The sequence below is a fragment of the Pseudopipra pipra genome, chromosome 1 (genome assembly GCF_036250125.1).
Source record: "Pseudopipra pipra isolate bDixPip1 chromosome 1, bDixPip1.hap1, whole genome shotgun sequence".
Classification (NCBI taxonomy): domain Eukaryota; kingdom Metazoa; phylum Chordata; class Aves; order Passeriformes; family Pipridae; genus Pseudopipra; species Pseudopipra pipra.
This window is the reverse complement of record NC_087549.1, coordinates 96,064,065-96,090,652: the sequence shown is the minus strand read 5'-3', so window position 1 is coordinate 96,090,652 and position 26,588 is coordinate 96,064,065. Positions and strand designations below refer to the sequence as shown.

Here is a 26,588-nt window from a genome sequence, read left to right as displayed (position 1 = left end):
CTTTTGAGCACTCCTGCTACATCCACAGAAAACTTTGCATAAATTCTGCTGCAGTATTCGACAAAAAACCACAATGATGTTCCCTCCCAGTACTGAGGGAGGCAAAACTGATGGAGTTTGCAAGTGGAAAGAACACAGCTCATCCATCCCCATGCTTCCCGGGTCATCCCTCATGCAACAGCAGGCTGCTGCTTGTGACTCGTCCCCTCATTAACGGATTTTTATGCTGGTAAATACCTCCCGGGACAGCATAGAGACAGATCACGTATACACAACCAGTAGCTCACCATGTGTGTCAAATTCTTGTTATAATCACACAGAAATCTCATTGAAGCTATTGGGCCTGACCATATTACAGTGACTCCTCTGATGACAACGAGTTATTTCTGCCACAGGCTGGGGAGGGAACAGGAGCAGAGCCTGACCTAATCTCCACCATCTCCTGCAGAAGCTACTCTGGGTTCCCACTGCTGTGGAGTCCCCAGACAGTCCTGCTTAAAGCTGCCACCTCACACTGGGAAATGAATCTCACAAAATAGTTATCTTGCAGTTGATACCTGTGAAGCCTTGTCCCAAGAGAAGAGAGGACACAGCAACTTTAGGAAAGAGAAGCATGGGCAAGGTGGGCTGTCCCAGGAGATGCCCCATCCCACAGCAAACCTGCTCACTTTGTTGTAGGTTTAGTTTCCCCACTGAATGGTTCAGGTGGGTTTGGGCATGAGTTATTCACCAACACTGCACCATCACTGAATCTGATAGATCAAAATTTATCATAATTTGGTGAGGAGCAACACTTTTGTTTTACGGTGCATGCAAGTTCAAAGCTAAATAAATAAATCTAAAATCAAACAGTGAAACTCATGTCAAATCCCATAGGTAACTTCTGTATTGTATTTTGCCGGCTTTCACTCTACTTAAATCTTAAAAAGTAATTTCTGGCTATCTCTCCAGTGTATTTTACCATTCGACATCAGGAGTGCTATTAAAAACAAAGATCCTGAGCCACTTTTACTCCTTGAGCACTGCAAAATTCTGGTGGGTGCTAACACAGGCACAAAGCCTCCCCTCCACTATCAAACATGCTGAACAGCAACAGGAATGCACAGTGGCAATTTTTCAGGTACCACGATGACCGACACATGAGCAAGGAAGGACGCTGTGCTTAGACACATCTTCCATCACTAATTGGGCATACTGCGGATTTTTCAATGCTCACTTTGGTCAGAAGAGCCAAGAGGAAGCATTTCAATTTGTGTGGTAATTTTTATACCCTTACCTAAAGCACATGGATGTGGAAGGATGTAGGGTCAGGAGGAGAACAAGGCTCATTTCCAGCACTACAGTATTTTATCAGCTCTGCATTCCTGAGACACGACATGAAGGCAGCTCAGAGACAGGGAGTTGTGATGTGATATGATATGATATATGAGGGGGTTCCATACCAGTATTGTCACATTGAAAACACACCAGTGGCAGTTTGAAAATCTGCAGTATCAGCAAAGTGACGAAGAGAGAAAAGCAGAGACATGCCTGTACATTGCCTTCAGCAGGGTGCCATGGGCTGCAAGCCTCAGTCCAGCCCCACTTGGAACACCCGCTTCCTACAACCCTGGACACCAACATTAGCACTGCACTGCAAAAAAGAGGACTTTCTGACTTTATACCCCAGAGACAGACACACAGCCTGAGCTGCCGGTAGGTGATCACAGGTGTGCTCCTGGTACAGCCAGTGGCCATGGGGAAGCCACCGTCCTACACATCACCACCCTGCCCCCTCGCATGGTAGCCCTGCCTGTTTAGTAATTCCATCAGTGTGCATGAGTTGGGCTGGCAGAGTGACCTGGATTTTTCCTGGGCTGATCTTACCCTGCCTCAGCATCTCCAGAGCCTTGGCAGCAAAGCCGAGGTAACAGAACAGACTCAAGGTATCGTGGGGTATTTTTGGTCAAGAGCAGCATGCAATTTTTCAGGGGGAAAAGTAAGATAGTGTGACACGCCACCCAAATAAACTTCTGTGCATTACTAGCGGTCACTTCTCCAACTCGTCATGGAGGGTGCTTTTTATGGGGAGTGTAAAATTAAAACAAACACATATTGAATTACAAGGCCACTTAAAACGTAAAAATAGACTAGCGAGTAACTCAAACCTTAGTTCAGCAAAAGCAAAGTTGCACACCAAGGTACCCATATGTTTTACTGAATGCAGGCAAAGGGGACCAAAAACCTTGGTCTTGCATTGGGTTCTGCTATTTCAGGCTTTATCTTGAAATCTGAACTCAGCTGCTGCCATATCTTGTAACCTACTGCTGAGTCTCAGCTTGTGCTTTTCCCACAGGTTTCCTACCAGGAGGCAATCAAACACCCACAGTCCTCAGCTTTGCACACCTGCCCTCCCCCGAGAAGTGTTCACATGCTGGAGAATAAATAATAAGATCTCAGATGCATGTTTTGCACTGTTTCTTAAGGTTTGTGATCTTCAAACTGAATTTATGTTTACTTTTTTCAAAGGCCCTGTCCTAGAGTCATTCTGTGCTTCGCTTTGGATCCATTACCCATAGTTACTTACTCTCTGACCTGGAAAGTGCCAGAAACATTCAGAAAGACTAATGTAATGACTATATGCTTGATTTTGCTGCCTTCAAAACAGGCAAAACTCACACTCATGTCACAAGTTTTATGTCGTCTTCTGTGGCAGGAGGTATCTGATCTCAAATTTGTATTTCCATTTGAGCTTTACCCATTGCATCATATTATTTACTTTTATATTATGTCACATAATTGTGTATGCCAACAAAAGCAATAAAAGAAAGCAATGCAAGGATTAACACTTAAAGGAGCACATACTGTGAATGACTTATTTTAGATTACGCACCCAGCACACGATTTTTGTGTCAGACAACGTTGCACTTTGGGAATTTTCAGAATGCTGAAGGTGTCTGGAGAATAGGCAAGATCTTGCTTACTCTCTCAGCTGGGCACATCAAGAATATTGTACAGTTCCCTCAAGACATCGAAGAGCAATATTATTGTCACATCATTCAACAAAATGTCAAGAGGAGTGGTGCCAGTAGAGGCAGAGCTGCAGTACTCCAGGCTGTTAGATTCGCTAGCACATAGAGGGAATATCAAACAAGATCAGTGTAAAATGGGACGAGGGAAAAGGGTGACTGAGCATTTTTCTAGGTGAGGAAAGATCTCGCATGTTCACGTCCATGCATATTTTCCACACATGCTCCGGGATACTGTACTTGGTGGTATAGCGATTCAGTTTCCTGGCGCGCAACATGGGATGCGTGCGTCAGACACCCTATTTTTATCTTTTTCTCTGTGTAACACAGTCCAAAGCTCTTAATAACTCAGTGGCTGAGTATGGGTGACAAAGGTGCTCTTGGCTATGGCATTCATAATAAAGGATGTGTCTTTCCTACCAAGGATGCTTTGCTTGGCAATACATAGATCCAAGTGGGAAAGATCTGTACTTTCCCCTGCTATGGAGGTGTAAAAGGAATTACTTGCAAAATAGGATCAGGAGTACAATGTTTTTGAATGAGTTTCCCTTCCGAAATAAAGGCTGTGATACAGCAGTCACCTGATTCGGTACAAAGGAAAGATGCAGGAAAAACTTAAGTATGCAGATAAGAGCTCTGTGGTCAGTTTGTTTGGTTTTGAAACTAAAGCAGGTCATATTGTTTTGTTCTGACAAACCACTGATTACTCTGTTCTTTTCCTTTTTGAGCAATACTCTTAAAAATATTTCAACTGGTCTTAAATGATATTTGCATTTTTATTGTCTGAAGCTGCTAAGATCAAAATCAGACTTAATTGTAGGCATATTATATACTCCTCTAATTCTATCAGAAGCGATGCAGTCACTGGTAATTAACACCAGAACAGGACTGATTGCAGTTAAGCTTACCGTCACCTTACATCATCTTACACAAGAGCAAGGGAAAGGCTGGGTGACTGTGCCACCGCATCAAGCTTTCCCTGGGATTCCTACACCTCTCTGTCATCGCTTTCCCAACGCCATCTCCCACCAACACGTCTTGATTCTCACCAGTAGATTGCTGCTCATCTCGGCACAGGGTGCCAAAGCAAACCCCAGCCTTTCCCTGAGGAGATGCATTACGCACCATGCACTGGGGCTGGATGTTTCTGTGTGTTCAAGTGCCGCAGCACTGAACACCAGGCATCTTCCTCTAGTGGTCAGCAAAGTGTGAAGGAAAAGGGGCTGTCACCCCTCACAGCCATCAGCTGACTACAAGGTACTACCCGATTCAGTCCTACAGCAATGACAACCTCACGTTTATCACAGACATGAGCACACCCAGCCTGCCTGGATTCCAAACGTGTCTGGTGCATATCTATTAAAGCTGGCAATCGGAATTAAACAGACTTGAAAAACGATGAGCAGGAGGTGGTGAGGTGTTTCACCTCAACACAAGGACTAGGAAAAAAAAGCAAAACCTCCTCAAACCTTGCTATAGTTACCAAATTTTGAGAAATTTTTGCAAATGTCACATCCAATAACTCAAATGCTATTTTGGCTTCAGTGGTTATTCTACAGTCTGTGAGAAAAATTTCTATTATTTAAGCCATAGCATTTATTTTAAGAAACGCAGCTGAAATATTCTGCATGCTCCCTTCCAAGTGTTTTATGCTTTTGGCATGCCGAAGCATCTGTTGAAATGCTCAGAAAGCTACCTGTCATAACAAGGAGCCCTCTGTGCCCAGAGAGTCTCCTGGACGTCACCAAAAGAATGGTCCTGTTCTCACAGGACACACCAGCCAGGTACACCATCTGCACCACCCATGACATCAGTCAGGAAAAAATGGAACTACACTATGTAATAGCCTTTAAGCGTACTTCCTGCAAAAATGCTAAAGTGGTGCATTCCTCCAGATACGGACTCTGCAAATATGTTAAATAATCATTAGGGAATAATTTAGGGCTTAGCCTTGCCCCAACGCACCAGGGCAGAGCTCCCGCTAATAACAAAGCCAGGGCATGACCAGGGACTTGGTATTCCCCCTCAAAACTAATCAGCAGCTTGTGCTTGAGACTCTTGAGGCTACTAGGGGCTGCATCCTTAATGATAAAGATGTGTCAAAAAACCCATAGGTAACTTCTGTATCAGCAATACCTCCAGAAATGTGTGTGCCTGTTCTTTGTATGTTTGGTATATAATAAAGACAACAAGTAAATACAACCATTTTTGCCTCTAAAAATATTAAGAACAATATCTACATTTTCTTACCTGACCATGTAACTGATGTCCATGCTGCTTGCAGCAGGTACTGCAGTGTTTATGCTCAGCAATGCCTTACACATCTGTCTATTCCATTTGCACTTCCAGAACATGTTCAAGGAATACCTGAGTCAGTCTGGAGAGAATCATCAGTGAGACTAACTACCCAGTCTGGGGAAAGAGGGCTTCTTTCCCTTTTTTTCCCATCAGTGTGTTGGAATGTAATTCCAATGCTTTCTAAAAAAGCTCGAAAAGAATAAAATCTATAAAATAGTGACAATTTTTATGTAATTGCTGCTTGTCTCTTTAAGCTAGAGCTTAGGGAGCTACACAACAGACAGCTTTATTGCTAACTTTCTCAAAGAGCAGGTTTGGTTTTTTTCCTGTTACAGTAACTGCACATGATTAATGAGAAAATGAAACAAATGGTCATGTTTTAAAAGTGTATCTAATATACAGCCCCAATAAAAGACCATCAGTGAGTGCTCAGTATCCTGATTTTTTAAAATCAAATCGAAGATCAAGCTGTCTAAACTACAAAGAAAGTGCACAAACATTTTGGGTATTGATTTGAGCTGTGAGCATCAAGAATGCATAAAAATTGGGTCATCAATCTGATTTTCAAGAAAAAGAATTTAGTTATAGCTCCCACGTAGAAGCACTCAAAGACGTAAGCCACTGGATCATGGGTTTAAACAGCAAGAGGGAAAAGTTGATCTTGCAGGCAATGACTGTCATGTGAAGCGCAGGCAAAGAGGGTGAGGTCAGGAGACCCAGGCATCTATTCTTGTGTACACTGCAGAGATTCTGCCTGACCTTTGCCTGGGCAGCCCCTGGACTGCCCTGCCACCATGCCCCTGGGCTGAAAACGCCCAGGGACCTGCTGCTGAAGGCTCAAGGCACCAGCAACCTATGCCTCTGGAGAAAAAAAGTCAGGAAAAGACTGCCCTCCTCATTGCAAAATTCCCTCCACGTATTTCAATATATTTTCGCCCTGAATTCCCCTGCTAGGGGAGGTCTGAGGAAAAAACACACCTCAGATGTCTCGAGGCAGGGGGCTGCAGAGGGTCTCCTCTCAATCTCCTCTCTAAAACCCAAGGGCTGAACACCAGGTGCCACGGGAGATGGCTTATGGAATCAGCTCAAACTCCCCTCAACTCCTCTGCTTAAGAAAGAAGCTTTGCAGTCCTCATGCAGATCTAGGGGTGCTCCACATGCCGCAGGGCAGCAGCAGGGCACCAGCAGGCAGCTCTACGCTCTGCTACAGAGCAAAGTCGAGGCAGGGGCTGGCAGCCTCCAGTTTGGTTCATCCCCCACAGGGCAATGAGCAAGCAAACCTGGCAGTGGCAATTCAACCAGACAGGCAGCATCCACAGAGGACTGATGAACCACTGAAACACATGTCTTGGTTTGGAGTGTTGCAGCATCTCTGTCTCTTTCCAGCTGTTTCTCTCCAGCTTCAACCTCACACACTCCAGGAGTACACGTTTCAGTCAGTGCCATACCACCCACGTGCTCCTTGTGCTTTTTAGATCTCTGGCCCAGAAGCACGCAGGTTGCTGTGCACCATAGGACCGAGAGAGGCAAATCATGCTGACCAGGGTGACCATGAACCTCTTCCCTTTGCCAGGATGAGGTGCAAAGCTCAGTTCTAGACTTCTGGTCAGTGTGTATTCAAAATGGAGGTGCCAAACTTGGGCAGCTTGGATGCTCCTGAGAGAGCACAAGCCAAAAAAAGAGGAACATCTTATTCAAAACAGCAGAACAGACAGACTTCAGAATAAAAAAAAAAACAACAGTAAAACAAAACAAACCCCCAAATACCAACCAAACAGAAAAGAAAACACCTCCTTAGAAGCTGGGATGATTCTCTGGCTGTGATAGATTTTGCTGAACTTTATCTGACACTGTTAGGCAAAAAAATGAATAAATTATGCTCTGTGTGACTAAACAGGGTACTACTCCTTAGTCCTTCCCTTACTTCAAATAAAACTGTAACAGGAATTCCTACAGTTTTTCATGCTACTTTCAGGATTTATTTTTCCTTTCTAAAACTGATTTTCCTTGGATTCACTCAAACCCTGTTTTAAGAGCCAAATGTAGTCAGAGCTGGTCCACAAATAAAAATAAGATGGCTTGCTCCTGCAAAAGGCCAAGCCTGGGGCGAGGGTGAGGGCTGGATGGGAGAAAAGTGAATGGAAACAGCAGGAGTGTGTTTTATGTGGCACTTTCTAGTGCTGCCACTTGGACCTTAACAGTGCAGCAAAAGAGCAGCTGTTCACATCATGATGAATAAAGATCTATATAAAACTTCCAGCTGCAAATACGCTAAGGAATTATTAATCTTAATGTAACAAAGACACTGTACACTCAGTCACTGGCTCACAAGTAATTTCAGTCTCTATCCAGGGAAAAACAGCCTTCGTGGCTGCTGGCTCTCAGCACAGCCATGAAATCTCCTTGTCTAAACAGCCGTAAGACGCTGCTCCCTATTTCTGGGAAGGATTTTCCTCCTCAAAAATATGCATACCTAGTAACCAGCCCAAGTCACACTCCTTCTAAAACTATTAGACTCACAAGAGGAATGCCTGTAAGAAAAGGAGTTACTAATAGAATGAATTTGTAGGTCCTGAGTACCTTATTGACTGGGACACCAGGAAATCATTAATGCTTTCATGATATCTTCTACCACAAGACTGAAGAAATGTCCTTCCCCTAAACCTTGTTGCCTCATCACACTCCAAGGATTAAAATTCTGAGTCTGGGAATAGTGCCCTCCCTGAAACTACCCAACCCCTCACTTCACTAAGTTTTCGCTCAGACATTTGCCCTCAGCATCCGTAACAGCTTTCAGTTTGGACAGTCATATCCATGGCCGTGTATGAGTTAAAAAAAAGCACGAGAGCACTGTAAAAGGAATTTATTACATATGCTTAGGCAGATACCCCTGGCAAGCTTGTACTTGTGAACCTGCCTTTCGTCATGCCGCTGACGCATCACTCGCACCCAGCACGCTCCTGTTTGTGGGTGAGCACAGGCTGGCCTGGGATCCTCGGGCGTGTGTTGGGTGCCGTCAGCGCAAGTGGGATGGGCATGATGCCCTTCACCGGTGCCCATCCCAGCCATGGTGGAGTGCCACTGCCAACATCAGTGACTTCTCCAAGACTGAGACACACCCTCCCTCAATGCCACGTTTTAATTTGGTGGCTCACTAGTGCTTCAGTAGCTGCATGACTTTGAATTCTCACCTTTGCAAATCTGAGGACAACGGGGTGCCCATCAGGGATTATCTGATTAAGGGTCAATGCTTCTGAGGTGCACATCAAGACGAATACTGGCTCACATGGGACAGGGGCAACATAGTTCCAGGCAAAAAGCCTTCAGGGTTCAGAGACAGCAGTGAGACCAGAAATGGCTGCCTTTCCCCTAAATTTTAACTCCTATCCAAATGACATTTATTTAAACTGCTACTGAAGACAGAAAGCTGGGGCTATGTTTAAAGGCTTTATCTCTGTAAATATTTGGAGAGTTATAAATACTGAGCCATATTCATAATATGAATATTGCACTTACTGTTCTGTTGCCATGAAAATTACTATAAATACACTTCCAATTCTTAATTTCTCTGATTTGCCAAAAACTTGTTTAAAAAGACCAAAAAAAATCTTATGTGAGACATTTTGCTATTTAATTAGCCATCGGAGTCAAAGGCCACAGCACAGAGCAGGAATTGAAAACTCAGTGATGGAGGCAGACAAAGCACGTAGTGCACTAGCACGCTGTAAAGCTCTATGTCCCAAATGAGACTTATTATAATCAGACAGTCCATGAGTCAAGCCCTGACTGCTTTCTGTGTTTGGGGAAAGGAGGGAGTGTGAAGGGAGATTGTCTGGAGGTTTGAAATAAACCTCCTCACTTCTTCTGTAAGTCACATGAATACCAATGGCTTCCAAATTTCACAGTACTTCTGTACATTTTTGGTTGGGTTTCTTTTATGTAGGAATGAATTAAAAGAAGAAAACCATTTCAAGGCATTTTATGAAAGTGTCTTAGCGGATGAAGGAGCAGTGAGCTGGGCATAGACTGATTGGGTTCCCATCTTCAGCTCTGCCAGAGTTTTTGCTTTATGAGAGATACATCACTTGATTTGAGCATGTGGCAGTTTGAGCCAGAAAACAAATTCCTAACAACTTCTTACGTATTTTCAGACTGCTTTATATTTAATCGATTTGTGCTTCAGCCTCCTTATAAAACAAAAGCCAGTAACCACAGTGCCATGTGGCTGGGTAACCCTTTCTTCATGAGGAAAACGCAGCAATTCCAGCCCTCGGTTTCCAATCCTTGCACAATTTACACTCGCATTCCTTGGGGAATACAGGAGATTAATGGTCTTCGGAGTCAGAGAAGTGCTGTCTGCATGTGTATGTTCCTCAAGTCAGGTTCTGCTTCTGTTGTTTCATGTTGTGCATGTTGTTGTGACATGAACAAGATTCCTAAACATGTTATTTGTGACTCCTGTCTCAGAGCAGAAAGGGGCAGTGGCCTTTGCCAGGTGCCATTACACACTTCTGGTCCTACTCTCCTTCCCCAAGCCACCTTTGATCCACCTGATCCCATAGTTCCAATTATGCTGCAGTTTTATCTGAGAACATGCCTTCCATGGAAAGCATCTTAATGCAGCAATAAAAATAGGTCAGGTATATCTTATAGCTCAATGTTTTGACCTCCAGGACAGTCTGATTAAGCTATGAAAAATCCAGAGAGACTGCAGATTCCACACCATGAGTTGTTTGAGAGCAAGGGTGATGCTGTTAGTTGATGTCATTTTTTTGACCAAAAAAAACCCCAAATGGATGGAACAGACCAGACTCTGACCAACGAGCATAACGTGAACTGCTCTGCCACAAGGGCTACAATGAACTGAAAAGCCTGTGATCTCCAACAGCAAGTAAATAAAATAAGCATGAAAGACTTCTAGATAAACTTTCTCAACATATAGGGACTATTTTCAGTCAGTCATTCTAAATATTGTCACACTGAGTAACATTATTTACAACAGCTGTTGCACTAGAATTTCTGACTAGAATACTGACAAGCTAATACCACAACTCTGTTTAAAGCCAATAAGACAGCCAAATAAAATGTTGCAAATATTAACAGCAGAACTTGCCAATAAAAGCTTTATAGAGTAGCTTATCTGCTGCTGCAAATGGATGACACCTTGCTCCAGTCAATGGAGCAGGATGTCAGTGTACAACTGGGAATTGAGGCGGATGCTGAGGGTAACACTTTCTCCTTTGAAGGGAGGTATGATGAGGAGGTGATGGTGATCAGGACCTGTGTTTTTACACCCAAACCAAGACAGCGTCTCTATCAACCTGCTGACTTCAAAAATGACGCTCTAGTACGGGTCAAGTTCCAGTGCCAAGCTCTTTAAAGATGCTGCTCATCCCAACCATATTCAATCCTTACCTGGGTATGCAGTCTAAGAAGTACATCTCAGTCTTTGTAAACTGGTAAGATCTTAAAGCCTGTTGAGCACAGTTGCAAATAATTGTACAAAACATATTAAGTCAAAAGAAAAATGGAAAAGCCAGGTGATTCATGACACATAACTTTTAACACGTACAGGCTGGACAACAACAGGGTCTAGTCACCTTGGCTGCCGTCACAGCCAGCAAAATGAGACAGGCACTCTGAAGGTGTGACTTACCCAGGCTGCTTCAGATGTTCACATCAGAATAAAATTAATAGCTCTCTAAACTCTATACTGACAAGCCTCTTCCTGATTACAGAGAGAAACTAAGGCAATTAAATCAGGTGCAGACATCTAATAAACCCTAAAATGTAGACTTGCCCCTGCCACCTGCCCAGACCGCAGTTCAAAGCATGAGTGTCCCACAAACCCAGGGCAGTGCTGCAAGAGAGGCACACTGTGCTTCTCCCAAAGAGACACGGAACAGAGCTCTTGTGAGAAGCCCCCTGCAGTGGCAGAGCCCACTGCAGACACAATGCTCTGCACTTCATGAGGAGTTTTGGTTTGGGCAGTCACACAGAGATCATTGACTTGAATGGTGGTACTCTGCAGCTCTTTTCCCTCCCAGAAGGAAAGGTAAAGTCGGCTCCACCACAGCTTAAATTCTGTGCTTTGGTTTCTCCACCCTGACATTGGGGATCTGCTGTACTCTGGTCCTAGCGTCGGCCTCAACATTGGGTGGGCAGAACGTGGGGAGACAGACAGTTGGGAGACAGACACTTCATCAGCTCCCTTCACAGCCTCTCTCCCTGTGCCTTTGATGGGAATAATCACCCCTCCCTCCCTCAGAAGAAGGGAGGCACAAAGGAGCAGCTCATTTCCCTGCAAAGGCTGTAGCAGCGCCCCTAACCCCAGCAGTGCTCTTGACCTCTGTTCTGGAGCACACAGGAAATTCTGGAGAAGCACCACGTGCAGTTTCAGTGGTCTTGCTGTTTCCACTGTTTCAAAATTGGACTGCACATTAAAATCATAATAAAAATACAACCCTGAGCCCTATTCCTCCTAATGACCATTTTTATATTAAATTCAAACGTATTACATACCTCTTTTTACTACAAAAATGGAAAAGAGAATTTGCTAATAACTGGAGGAACTAAAGGCCAAATTTCATCATATTTTTCTCTATTTTTACTAAAACTGGAGGAAGAAGAATGCTTTTCTCACCAGGCCATTTTCCTACAAACATCTGCTATTACAGCTAGGCTTCTTGGTTAATGCTGCCCTGTGATTAGAGCGACTTCCCCTGTAAAATCTATCTGGGCTAAGAGTTTCAGGGGTTTAATTTATGCTAGCAAAACAGCAGAGCCATAGCCCAGCGCCATCGCCACTGCACTGCCTTGTTCTTTGCAAAACCTCTCCAAGCTGCCTCCACCTCAACTAGGGCTCTTGCAGCCAACAGTGGGGCTATGTCAGTTCACACATTTTAAGGTTTTCCTCACAACTTGGAGGGATTAGGAAATGAGGCTTTGATGTATTCCGGACATGTGCTTGAGACTGCTTGTGCACCTAGATACTAGCACATGTGCTGGCAAGTTGTGGTCTAAATTTGTTTGTCCCTGGAAGCTCATGTTTGCAGCTGGGTGGAGTTTGTGTCAAATTCTACAACTGTATGCCATTTTGTGGTCAATAATACTCTATAACCTACATTCAGTAGTAATAGTCAAGTCTATATTGAAGAATATTCTATTGTTGCAGAATAAGAGCTACAATACATAAGGCCCACAAAATGAAAACATCATTGCAAAACAAGAGGTTGGAAATTAATTTGAAAGCCATTTACAAAATTATTGCAGGATTATTAAGGATGATTGATTAATAAACACAATCTATAATATTTTTTTATATATATCACATTCCAAGCCATTTTATGAATTCCTTTAACTATGGAGAGAAATTTATATATTTTATGTAGCTTTTTTTTTATCCTGATATGACAGGCACTATCTAAATAATATTGTACATATTAGCCAGACTGCTCCATGCTGCATTGTGTTTCAACCAGATCAAATACTCTCCCATAGTACAGGAGCTGTTACAAGATCTTAATACAGAGTTCTGAAAGAAGTGGCAAGATTTTGGGGGGGATTTGCCTTTTTTTCAACAGGTAGTATCTTCTGTGGACTTCTCCCAAGACAAAAAGCAAGCTGACCCGTACCAGTCACACTTCCTCAGCACTTCTCAACTTTAAGTCATGCTACTCCTGTTCAAGTCAATGAGAATTTTATGGCTAAATCTAACCCTGCATGCTTTGCCAATTTTCTCCGGTGTTTTTGTCCTAGATATGCAGGCACTTGGTACATATATACCAGCAAGACTGTATTAAAAGCTAAGCAGGTAGAAAACAATACAGCCCAGGGAAGTTTTGTTTTTGACTCTCCTCATAATCAAAGCTATGCACAAAGCACAACGAGGCACAGTAAATACAGACATTTCACACAGACAAGCACGAAAATCTTCCAAAACAAAGAAAATTAAATTATCTTTCAACTAAAAAACACACTGCAGTGAAAGACTAAATGAGCAATTCTAATTAAAACCATGCTATGAATCTCCTACTTTCCAACACACACACAAAAAAAATCAGCTCGTGTTTGTGCATTTACAGCCACCCTCCAAAACCAGTCAAGCAGCTTTCCAGCCAAACAATGATAGACACAGCATCTAAGAAGTACAAAACATATTGAAATTATTTCCATAGCAATCATAACAACAACACGTCAGGCCAGGATATGCAGGGAAGGGGGGTGGCAGCAGGAGCTCAGCCCCTCACTGGCCCCAAAGCTGTGTGCTGCCCCAGGCACGCTGCCGGCAGCACCCACACAGTGTCCATCCCTTCGCCCCATGGCCGCATCCAGCATGCCACCCTGTGCATGGGAGCTCACTTTGGCAACAGTCCAGCTCATCCAAAATAGGCACCTGCATCCCTTCTCTGCCCCTCACACAGAAGCGAAGCGTTATATCCCCGCGTACACACGCAGGAGAGCCAAGGCGCTGGTAGTCCTGGCCGCCGGCAAGCACAGGCAACATTGTGCAAGCCCTGCTCGAGCTTCTTAATCCTGACACGCCGCAACCATCTCAGGCTCAGGTCTCTCTCTCCTTGCAGTGCTAAACGAAGCAGCTGCCTCAGGTGAAGACGCTAAGACGGGGATGAAAACTTGGGACTAACTCTCTGTGCCTGAGCTGCACTCAGGATTCATGCACAGCTCAGCTCTGAGCAGCTCTCCAGAAACGAAACGTGATCTCTCTCCCAACCTGCTCCCTTCTAGCTATTTATTTGTGCAGTCACGATATGCTGCAGGCTTCCTGAAAACTAGCCACTGTCCTTTCACGGGTAGAGAGCTGAGGGAACAGAAACGTGAGTCTTATTAAGTACAGCAAGTATGGGCATCCATGTCCTGTGCAGAACATGCACGATATGCTGATACTGCTGTTTTGATGCGGGCACAGGGACAGGAATCGGCTAACTATAGAAGACTTCAGTGAACAGTCTAAATTATAGACCTAAATGACATGAAGAAAGGTACAGTTTGCCCAAAGACAGAGGAAAGTAAGGGAAGATCTTGGACAAGGATGGAAAGCTTGGCTCCAGTATCATCATGCCTGACCTGGTATCAAGACATCCAGTAAAATCAAGACATCCAGTAAAAGTGTCAGAGACAGAGACTTCACAGCCATTAGATGGGGACAGGCACAAGGGTGGCAGAACAAAAGAATATGCATTCATCCTAAGGGATCCCAAAATCAAAGGGACCAAAGACAGAGGCAGAGGAAAAGGAGAGCCCAGTTAGTAGCATTCAACTGAAAACCATCAGAAGGAAGCGGCAACATATGGGGAACCTGCAACACATACCCAATATATCAGATTTTTAAAAGGGAAAACTTAGTAGATCTCCTGAAAAGCAGCACAGAGGTCTGCAAGAACAGAATGCAGCTACTGCAACTTGCTCCCCTTTATCACGCTATTTTCAGGCAGCTGGCAGCCCCACATGCTCACACCTGACACCCAATCTCTTGTAACACCCGTGCAAGGCAGTGAAAGTGTTTTAATCCAGATTTTGTAGCCAAGTAACCTGAGTGACAATACACTGCACAATTAATTGCCAGTTAATCAACATATTCTTCTTACTTGGTAGAAAACTTAAGCGCATATTCAACATTTAATCCCACTTTATGATTCAGTGCTCTGTTTCTCTGAAGATCGCTTTGCTCAATCTCTTACCTTTTTTCTCCCTTACATTACACAGAATGGGACCAGCAATATTTTTACATGAGTAGGATTGCAAGTGGCAAGGGAGCAGTTCTCTTTCTGGTGAGGACTATTGGTTTTCTCCAGGATTCACATTTGGTTCTAACACCATGTTATCAGTGCCCCAAAGAGCATAACTCATTGAGGAGGACTCCAGTGTCTCCAACTCCCCAAAACGTACCCACGCTGTGCCTGCAAGTGTTTACTGCTTTGAACAGGACTGCATTTGAAACCTACGCAGCAGACTTTTAAATCCCAATGTACATAACGTCTGCATGCAAACCAAAAGCAGGAGTTCCTCCACTTTATTGGGTACTGAAACATTAAAAACAGGTGTTCAAAAACTGTATTACAAATCTGTCTGTAACCTATATTATTTTTACCACGTGCAAGTAAATTGATCACTAGCATGTTTAAACTGTTTCAGTGAAAATAGGCAACTCCTGCTAAATTATTTCTTGAACATGTGGAGGGAGGAGAAAGTTTATGTGATTTCACTGCACTAACAGTCTGCAACAAATTTTACTTATGTACATAGCAGATGCTGTAATGGATCATCTCCCTTTCACGGCACGTATCAAAGAAGATCTTGAGCTATTCTTCACAAGGAAAGAAATTATAAACTCTGCTCATAATGAAAGCTGCAACATACTTCAAGAGAGCAACTGAGTAATTTGACATCTTATTTTCCACTGATTCAGCCTGTTAGCTGAAATAATGACTAATTAAAATGGAAAATCTATATTATAACCACACATACTGACATTCCAGATCACAAGGTATGTTACAGATGTAATTTTTTACTCGTCTTGAATATAAAAATTAGAAAATATAAAACCAGAAATTCCAATGGAGTTAGGCTGGTGTGAAAGGGATCTGAAATTTGAACTGGCCCCCAGTATGTCTTCATACAGAATGCAGGCAATATAATTTTCATGATATGTGTTTTATGTAATTCAGAGTACCAAGAAAAAAAAACCCTTTGCCCTGAGATATTACTTTTAGAAATAGAGGACAGATGTCTAGTTGCTAAAGCAGACTTGTAAAAAATTAATCACCTGCCTCATGCAGGTTAGCAGTATTTGGCAGGTAGGTTAGCCCAGATTATAATGAAGCATCTGGTTTTTAGTAAAGCTGCATTTTAATTTTAACTGTGTTTCATTTCAGCTTTTGGGCACATGTGCAATAATCTGACAAGTCTGGAGAAGATTTGCTGGTTGGTAACTTTGGTGTAGGTCTTCTCAACTGCAACTAAAACTAAGTCAAGTGACAACTGTGGTTCACGCCCACACCACAGCCCCGCATATCACCTGAAGCTCCCATTTTAAACCCAGTCGTCAACATCTTACCCACCCACACTCTTATTTTCTTAAAAACAGCTAAACCAAGAGTCAGCAAACCCCTAAGCATGTGCTTGAATTAAGCAGGCTAAGCTGTCTGACTGCAGGAGTGCCCCAATACTTCTTTGAATGTAATTTGGTTTGAGGCTGGGTTTTTGGGTTAGTGGTCTTTTTGTTTGTTTCGGTCTGGTTTGTTTGTTTGCGTTTTGTTTGGTTTTTTTGTTGTTGGTTTGTTTGGGGTTTTTTAACTGAGGTCTGGTAATTTGAGGCAAGCAAAAGATCAACCCATGTTGTATTTTTCCTTAGAAAAGTGGGTACCCATTTCTAGCACTACTGGTATCCTCTTTTGGCCAACCAGAAGCATCTGCAGCTTCTTCTCTGCCTTCTGATCCTGTGACTCTCATAAATTCTAGGTGTTCCCCCTGATGCATGCATTTTCAGTGTACGGGTGCTTCTACCATGAATTTACTGGGAATCCCCATCAACACCACCCCCACCACCATCGTCACCATCACTATGCATTTTTTAACATGAATAGCTCAGACATCGGAAAAATGTTTCCAAAAGACAAAGATGTATTAGAGCACAAATTATGCAATTGCCAGTTTTTGGGTTTTACACGATGACCACATTTTAAGCTTTCAAATGTGCCCAAACCCTCAAAAATGTCACTGGCTGATGTTTTTTTCTCTTCTTGTACCACTTAAGCTGAACTGTTTCTTTCTAATACTTTTTCTAAAAAGAAATATATGAGACAACAGATCATACTACAGGCTCCTGAGCTCTACAGATGTTGACAGAGGAAAGGAACTGGGAATATTTAGCTCCGGAAGCACATTCATAGCAGACTCCCTAGCAGTATCACGAATGTCTTTTGCCAGGCTGCTGTGGCTTGTGCAGGTATTTTCCTAGTACACCACTGCAAAGAAATCACCTATTTCAGCTGCTGAGTATATTAATCTTTTTGTTTCCATCTTCATTGAACACCACCCAATGACAGATACTGATCAGGCCTATAGACACAAACTCTATTCAGGTACGTAGAAAAAACAAGGCAAGGGGAATTCTTATCTTGATTGGGACCTACCTGATCACTTGTGGGAAAGGGGAATGGAAACTTCTAGAAAGAAAATTCAGAAACAGAGCAAGAGACACCACATCTACAACTTTTAGCAGGAGTAATGCAATATTAAGCCCAGGGCAAAAAGGATGGAAGGGGCAAAAAAAAGCATTGCACTCAAACAGTCAAGGATGAGTCCTGATTCCTCCCTGGAGAGCAGCAATACACATTTTGGAGGTATACTTCCAAAATAATGATGAATTGCCCTTTTAGACAAAGAAAAACTCTGCAGAATAAACTGTCCACAATGCAAGCAGTTCACCAAGTAAAAGGAGGCATCATGAGACCTTAGAAAAAGTAAACAAGGAATCAGAGAAGACTACTAAAGACTGTTCTTTTTTGACCTTGCACAGACTTCCATCACGTTGTTTCTAGACACTCAGGGTGCGTATGCTGCTGGTAACCAAAAACAACCTGATGGCTCTGTGAGCAGTGCTGGAGATAAAGACGACTTCTCTGCTTCCTCCCTAACCTAGAAGGTCTTTGCCTAATCAACTGCCAACAGAGGACAGCTAGAAGATACCCCACACAGCGAGAGCAATGCCACTGACTCCCTTGTCTCAAAGAACAAGGAAGAAAGTAAACCTGGAGAGGCCAAGGAAGAGGAAAGTCAAGAGCTGTTATATCATACCCTTTCACAACAGAATGGAGACAGCACCAGTGGAGGAATGCTTTCCATCTCCTCCTCCCTCAAGGCCATCACCGACTCCTGCTTTGCCTGTGGCCAGTGAGTCCAAACTGAAGGCAATCCTGGGGCTAAAGCCTTCAGGCTGGAAAGCCAGACTGAATATCTCAGCCTCCTAACAGCCGGGATATGTACTGCAATGTCCATCATACTGAGCGTGGGCGAGGTATCATTTTTAACAGCAGAGAGCAGAGCTGATGGAAACTTCGTTTTTCATTTGGAAAGGGCTGTTGCACCAAACAGAAGAAGCCTGTTCCCAGGATGGCTCATAAATCAGAGTTGAAGTTGCATTTTCAGGGTCATGAAATCTTTTCTGCCTGACAGCAGCACACTTTCCAGGATGGCTCCCTTCTGGACTTACCCCTCCTTGGCGAGGCCATAAGCTAATGATACAGTTGTGCTTGTGGAGCTACTCTGTGGGACCAACTTCACACAAAACACCAAAAAGAGAAACTCCCCTCTTCCCAAAATATGCTCTCCTAACAAAAAAAAAAAAAAAAGTGATGAAAAGCTTTCAATGTGCGTTCTTCCATTTTCTGGATTTATAGAAGCAATAGCAGCCTTAAAACATCTGCCAAATCATTGTACTTTTCAGTTTTGATTATGTGTCTGCTAGTTTGAGGTTTAGCTTTAACTATACAGATGCAAGAAGTGAGAAAGCCATTCAGGTTAGATTTATTTTTAAGAAGTACCGGCTGTCTAAAACAAGGCTATAAGGTGTAGGCTCCCTGTCTGGTTTGTTGTCTGATTGCATGGCTTTGTGCTATTACTTGCGACCTGGCTAACAGGTGCTTGCCAATGTCTTTATAAGCCCACCATAAGAAAGGATTATATTTTCATCTGAACAAAAGGGTGATGCTGCCTTCTAAAAAGAAGTTAAGAACAGCACAGAGAGGAAGTCCACTGTGGCATGACAAGTTGAATCACTGCTTACTAACAAGAACATGCCCCCTACTCTGCTCTGATAGACTCGGAGAGGGAAGGGGAAAGCAGCTAACATGATTTTTTTCCACATCCACTCTTCTTGGTTAGGTGTCAGATGGCCATGAGCTGGACCCACGAGGGACTGTTTTTTCCTTCCCCTTGACTCACCCAGCAATGGTGGCAGCTCTGTTGCTTAAAACAAACTTGCAGCACTGGGAGACCCCTACCAAGAAAAGCATGTATGCACACAATGCACGTATATGAGAAGTCCCTTACAATACACTAAAAACGTAACCATGGGGTCACTCTTACTCTGCAGCATCACAGCATTGCTGCAAAGGACTTGCCCATATCTGTCTGGAAAAGCCTTCCTCTGGGCTTCCTTATACCTTCATCTTCTTCCTGTCATCAATGGTGAACACCTCTTTCCAGTCTTTAGCTCTTCAATTTCTCTCTTCTTCTCATCTTGTCCTCTGGTTATTGCACAACCCTCTTACCTCATGCTGTTAAGTATTAGTGAAACTGGGTGCATGAGAAGTTCTGTATCAGACTGTGATGCCCTCTGAAGTTACAGTGCTTTGATGAATGAGGCTTTCTATTCCCTGAGGGGTTTGCAAAAGGTATTCATTGTTCATGGGTCTGAAAATGAAAGGACTGACGGATATCTGCAGTGGCCAGCACCTGGACCAGGACCTTGAGCTTGCTATCCAACAGCAAAAAAACCAACTGATCCATGAGAAGCAAACAATAACGTGCTCCATGTGTTACTGAGGTGCACAAACAGCTCAGGGGCATGCTAGTGCCTAATTATGGTGATGTGGAGATGTACAAAAAATACCGAGGCAACAATTGCTTTAGAGAGGAGTCTGACACTTGTTAGTCATAAGGGGATTTAAAAATCCCAACATATGCCTCAAGGCCTTTGAAAATCAGGCCCAAAGTGCCTACTTGAGATCTTGTCAAGAAATGACACAGATGACTCTTGCAAACAAATCTCCTGGCACAGACAACATTTTCACTATGTAAATCAGCAGACAAATTGTTGTGTTTTGCCTGTACAACAAGGGAGTTCAGACTATTCAGCTGTTAACAGGCTCAGATCAAATTTCGTATTGGAGCACAGGAGCCATACACAACCTCTACCACCTCACTGCAAAGTGATACAGTGAAAGGCAAGGCAGCATCCACTCTATCTTCAATGTTAACTTAATTTTCAAAGAGGAAAACAAATTCTGGATAGTATTGGTTACCTAGATAAAAAAGGACAACCCCTGCAACTCCTTTTCTTCCCTTCTTCTAACCAATTTATCTATGACAAGAGCAATCTTGAGGAGAATTCCTGGCATATTTTGTGTCAAAAAACTTAATAATAACCATGGCCTTTGAAAGTGCTTACTAGGCTGCTCTGTGCATTTGAATATTTTCTTTCACCATTGAGTACAATCTCCTATGGGAGTACATCATACCCTTTAATTAAACATTCCTGAGTATTTGGATTTTATCTCACAGATACACCGCACCCTGCTTGTAAAAATTCCATCTCAAGCAGTCAAAGTGCTTGACTTACTCCAAAGATGAGTTATTAATTAGAATATCTACAGACCATATATTTATAATCTGGTGCCATCCCTCCCCAGGGAGCCCAAAATTTATCTGCTGTATTACTTACCTGCAGCTGAAACAGAGCCATCACTGCCTGGAATGCAATCCCCATCTTGTGTAACTCCTTACCACCACTCTCAAAATGAAGAATGGGAGATAGGTCCAAACAGAGGACATTTTTAAGATGTTCTGGATGTAACCCCCTTGAATTAAGCTCACCTTGCTTAAAATATGGCTGTAGCCATCTAATGCTGTGGGTTTCCTAAGGCCCCTATTCACTTCATCTTGCTTCATTCAAAAGAATCCTCCCACTACCCATGAACTCTTGTGAAGGGAGAGATGCCAACAGGATGCATACTGGCAGGATTTCACTCCCCAAAGTGGTCCCTGGTTTAAGCCTCACCTGACACAGCCTGCAGCTTCACAATGCCTGATGCCAGCTAGGGCACCATCCCTGTTTTGACTCAGAGATGGGAGTACTCTTGTCTGAAATCACCAAAGGCAACGGCAACTCGCAAAATACTTCCCTGAGCCAAGGGATGAGAAAGTCAGTGCCAGCCGTGAGCTCACCAGCACCGCTCCCCAGCACCACTCGCTTGCCAATCTTCTGAGGCATTTTTAGCTCACTAGGTGCGCCGGTTCATCCCACTCTCCAAACGTTTAGCAATCGGGAACAGCGATAGCTTGGAGCTGCCATGGCAGCCAAACACCCAAACAGGCAAAGGTGAAATGTGAGAGAGGAATATTGCATTACGGGGCTCATGAGCCTTCACAGGCAACTTGAAGCTCTGCAAACCATATCATTCCTAAGTGCAGAAGGGAGGGTGCAGCCATTCCACAGAAGGAAATCCACAAGAAATCCTGCTGGCACGAAATATACCTGGGAGATGGCTCGCAAGAGCTTCCACTGAGCAAGTCCTATGAAGACAATGCAGAGATGATAAGGAGCAAGTGGGGCCTTCCAGCACTGTGTTAGGACAAGACTCTGCTGCCACAGGCAGCCACCAGCACCCGCCAGCTTGCCATGCTCAGGTTTGGGAGAGAAAGGCAATCTCATACACCGGTGGCATTCCACACAGTGCCAGGTCTTCAGCTTTATATGTGGCCCTCTCCAGCTCCACAGAAAAGTCACCAGCCTGGAGGAGCCAGTAGAGCAAAGGAAAAAATTGGTCTCCAACCCTGAGCCTCATGTCACACCCACATCCACAAGAGACTCCTGCCCTCCTACACCACCACTCTCCTCATCCAGTACATTTCCCTCAGAAAACTTTGATTCTTAGACATTCCATCTCCCACAAGAAGAGAAGAGATGGAGCAGCAGCAAGGAAGCTAATGGTGCCTGGAGAAAAATAGATAAACACGTTCTGGCTGCAGAGAGAGCAACCTCCTGGCAGTTTCCCTTGGGAACCATACCATAAACAGCGGATTCTTTTTGGATTTACTTCTCCTCTGCCTTAGCATGCCCTACAGATCTGTGGAGGTATTAGTGTGAGAACATCTCCTGGTTTGGGAAGCAAGACGCCAGCAAGAGAGAGTTTGAAGAGAAAAAGAGAGAAAAGAGAAAGACCTCTTCCACATTCTCTTCTTGTCGAAGATAAAGGGAAAGAGCTTTATAACACACACAGCAGAATTAAAGCCAGTTTCCCCAAAGTACCAACATAAGAAAGACTGTCCACATGGCAAAAAAAATATAACACAAAAGGGTAGTGCAAGAGGCCAGAGCAGTTTTATGAGAGGTTTCCTTGAGTTAACACAATGGAAAACACCAGAAATATTAGAGGGGAAAGCCTGATGCAAAATCTCTCACCTGAAGACACTCAGATTCTGTTTGAGCTTACCTCTGGGTTTGAACTTCAAAAACTTAGGCTCCTTTCTGTATAACACAGGGGGATGAATCAAACCCAATCCAAACAGCCACTACATCTGGAAATATGTTGATTCAGAGATGCATTTTACAGGTTTTGTCAGTCACTAATTTATCAGAAGTTAGTCCCTAGATTTCCTCCTCCTACATTTATTTATACACACTTTTGTTTTTTGGGTACTTCTTTATTTATAAGTACTTACTATTTCTCTTCTAAAAATTATTTATAAGTACTTCCTCTCTTTTTGGAAGTACTTTTAATACATCAATCCATCTTTGGTCTAAGTCAGAAGCTTTTATGTATTTCCTCAGATAACTGGCCATGACGGTAACATCAGCATGGAGCAGCTTTTTCTGGCCCCCTTTATGTTTCTGTTCTTTCTGGAGAAAAGGATGTCCAAGTCATAATAAAAAGACTGAAAAATACATTAATCCTTATTAAACCAGTAGAGCAAATTGACAGGGCTAGGACTGCCTGCTTCCTCCCCTCTCCCTTCATGCCCTTCCATAGTTTCCTCTCCTCTTTTCTGACAAGTACTTGTTTGTGCTTGGAAGCAGTATGCTCACTCCTGACAGACGGGGACAGGGAATGAGAGGGGAAATGTCTGGACACATTTAGTCCAATTAAATGCTGGCATCACATTCAGTCTTTCCAAAAAGCACATCAGAAACTTTAAACGCCAGGCTGGCCATTGCAAATTGATTGCCTCCCCATTTGCATTTCCTTGCATGAAGCCACAAACATTAATAGTAGGCATTAATTGTCATCACGCACGTCTGCCACAAGCCCCTCTTTAATATCGTTGACAAATGTTCTGCTAAAACCTTTCAACTTCCAGCAGACGACTTCCATAATCCTATGTCACTGACGAGTTCTGGCAGAGCTAAAGAGTGAACTGTGTTTGCTGCTGACAACTCTCCTCACTTTCCTTTTCCAGCTGCTACAGCAGCACACACATTCTGCAGCAGCATTCTCTGACCAGTGTCATCTCAGCCTCCCATCCTTCCTTCTAATGATGTGTTTCCTAACAAGCTTTTACACCAAATAAGCAAACACGCACGAGCCCTGCACGTGTAGTCCGTACATCATCTCGAGCCGTCCGGGCTTTCAACAAGCCACTGCTCCTACAAGAAGGTTTGTGGCACAGACCCAAGCAGTGTGAGCACGGCAGCAGTGCCCTGGCACCCATGGATCCTGTGATGTCTGGGCAGTGACAAAAACTGGGCTCCGCTGCACAGAGGGTCACAACCCTGACAGACAACACTGGAAGTTTAACTGCTGGGTGAGAAAGCAGCAGCTGAAGACGGACAGGCATTCTGTCCCACACTCTCCCACTACTTTTTCTTTTTTTGTTTTAAACAACTAAATCTTGTTTTTCCCACTCCTGAGCAAAGTCCTTTAAAAATGAATGAGACTAGTCATATAAATGAATTAAAGGTCAGTTTAGAGTGTTATTAAATTAAATGCTTTATACACAGTAACCGAAGAGCTTGATACAATTCATAAGACCAGATTCAGACCTCAGATGCTTTCCAGAGCAGCTGGAAGGGGTTTAGGAACTGAAAAGAACAAACTTTAAGTGCCTCCCTTTGCTCAGAACTCACTGCAACATCCAAACCAGTGACATACTTCTACATCACTGCTACAGCTCTGCACTCCAACATGTGTTCACAGTTCTGATTAGATCCAACTGCAAGTTAAGGACTAAATGTACCGAGGCACATCCCCAGCTGATCTCAGTATAAACTGTGTGTCTGGAATCTGACTGCATAGATAGGTTCGTGGTCACTGCTTGCCAGCTGAACACTCACTGAGTCCTACACAGACAGAGTAGCAATCCTCTTGCTCTGCATTCACATTGCTAAGAGCAAATGGATGCTCTTGCCTTGTTTTTACCAAAGGCTTGGTCCACCCAGTTTAAAATACGCTCTAAGGCACACTTTGAGGACAGGAAAAATCTCCCATCGCTTTTTGGTTTTAGAGAAGAAAGGGTGTTCACCACAGAGCACTGAGATAGACAACCTGTGCTGCTCATTACACAATTTGATACCTGCACAATAGGGTGGCCCCCTGCAGATGCCTTCACAGCCCCTCGACTCCCTTCCGTCTCGTAATGGGCTCGGTGGTGGGATTTCGGCTGCACTTCAATACGTAGTTCATAAGGTCCTGAGTGAGATGGCAGCTGCCAATCAAGGGCAGGGAGGGATGGGCTAAAATGGAAAGGAAAATGGATTAAAAATTAACATCAAGGGCACTAGCACAAACCACAAGCATCCAGCACTATTACTTTAGAGACCGTGTTTTGCAGTTCATCCTTCACCATATTACATTTAAAATTTCATCAATAAGGATAATGCCATGACATAAGTAATTTAGAAGGTAATAATTATTTTATGAAGATTTATGGGTCAAGCATATGTGACGGTCCAGATGGTATCTGATTTGTAACCAAAATGGAAAAATTTTAAGACACAGCTTACAAATATCTTATTATATTGACTCTTGAACCAAAAGAAGAAAGGTAGGCAGAAAAACACAGATGAAGAGGCTTTCTGCTGTGAAAGTGAATGCCAAACCAGCCTGTCATTTAACAAATCTAATGGATTTCAACAAATCTGTTCAGTTTACACAGGGCAGAAAGAAGAAAAAATCATTTCCCTGCTTCCTTCCCAACACAAAACACATCCTAGAGCCTCAAAGCAAAGCTGATCTCTTTGGGGTTAATGCACTGCAGGGGAGTAAGCTCTGAAGTCAGAACTTGCTTATGAATCCTGATGGTGATGTTCAAGTCTGAAGAAAATGCAGCTCACTCTTCTGGCTCTGTATTGACTCTGCAATTAACTAAAATACTAAGGACTCATTACCATCACAAAAGCAAGCAGGCCCAAGAGCATGTGATGGTGGGAAAGTGTCATTCTTAGAAATCCTCTTCCAGTATAAAACCACACTTGAAAACAGCCAGGAGACCTGTAAGAAATGCCAAGTTGATGCTTTGGGTTGAAAGAAAAGAAACAAAAAAGCACCGTAGAAACAGCAGGCCTGAGACAAACTTATCAATGTTAAAATAGAAGCAGAAAGCTTCACAATTAAATCACTAATTTCATGTCAACTCTATGTTCTTTTCTTTGTTGAATTCTCTTCACTGGGTGTCCTTCAAAAGTCTTTATGAGCAGTTAAATGGCACAAGTGCAACATACTACCCTGCCCCCTTACATTAAACTTTACTATTTCTCCCATCAGCACAGAGAAGGTGACCAGTAAGAAGAAAATCATGGTCCTCAACCCTCTGTAGGCTCCCTGCCACAGAGGACTTGTCCCACCACAGCACACAGGTGAGGAAGCTGAAGGGCTTATTAGCTGTCCCCAGCCTGGGAGAAGGCTGGACACTGGGGATTTACTGGTCTCTCGCCTCACTGCTGGGGTGCAAGGACAGTATGAGCTGCGTGAATCACAGCTGAAACAAGCTCCCTGAGAGGGAAAGGATGCACAAGAGCTTCCACACTGGATGTGTATACTACAAGCACATGTTCAGCTAGAGACTGAATACTCCATGTTACCATCCCAGTGATCCACACTTCAGTGCACTTATGACTTCTCAGGCATTACAGCTCTCACGTTCTCCAGTGCACCCCTGTTGTCTCCCACGGCAGGACAGGGACTTTGACCACTAGCATCAGAATTTTTTCTGCTTTGCCTTTTAGGTTTTTTGGGGTACTTATCCAGCCCTGTATCACCAGCATATTTAACCTGCACCCACTAGTGCACATGTGCCTATGCACTTATGAGACTTCAGGTGGTGCTAAGTTTCTCTATGTTATCTTTCTTCATCGCTTATAAATCTGAGCTATGTGACTTGCAGGCCTATGAACACACACTACACACATTACAGGGGTCAGCTGGAGCTGCCAAGTCCCAGCCCTGGGAGAGGACCACAACCATCTTGCTCTCCCTGGGCACCCCCTGCAACCCCAGGACTGTTTGCTGACAAGCTGCAGGCTCCAAATTCCCACCTCTTCTGCTC

The 26,588-nt window shown here is 43.5% G+C and overlaps 1 protein-coding gene across 6 annotated transcripts in view; it reads right to left on the bottom strand.

Moving 5' to 3' along the window:
* Nucleotides 1-26,588, bottom strand: part of NFATC1 (nuclear factor of activated T cells 1) — a 111,195-nt gene that overhangs the window by 66,832 nt on the left and 17,775 nt on the right. For all 6 annotated transcript variants that reach the window (XM_064666259.1, XM_064666249.1, XM_064666266.1 and 3 more), the window contains exon 3: nt 24,618-24,777. In XM_064666259.1, the coding sequence (XP_064522329.1) occupies nt 24,618-24,777 (160 nt within the window). The remainder of the gene's footprint in view (nt 1-24,617; nt 24,778-26,588) is intronic.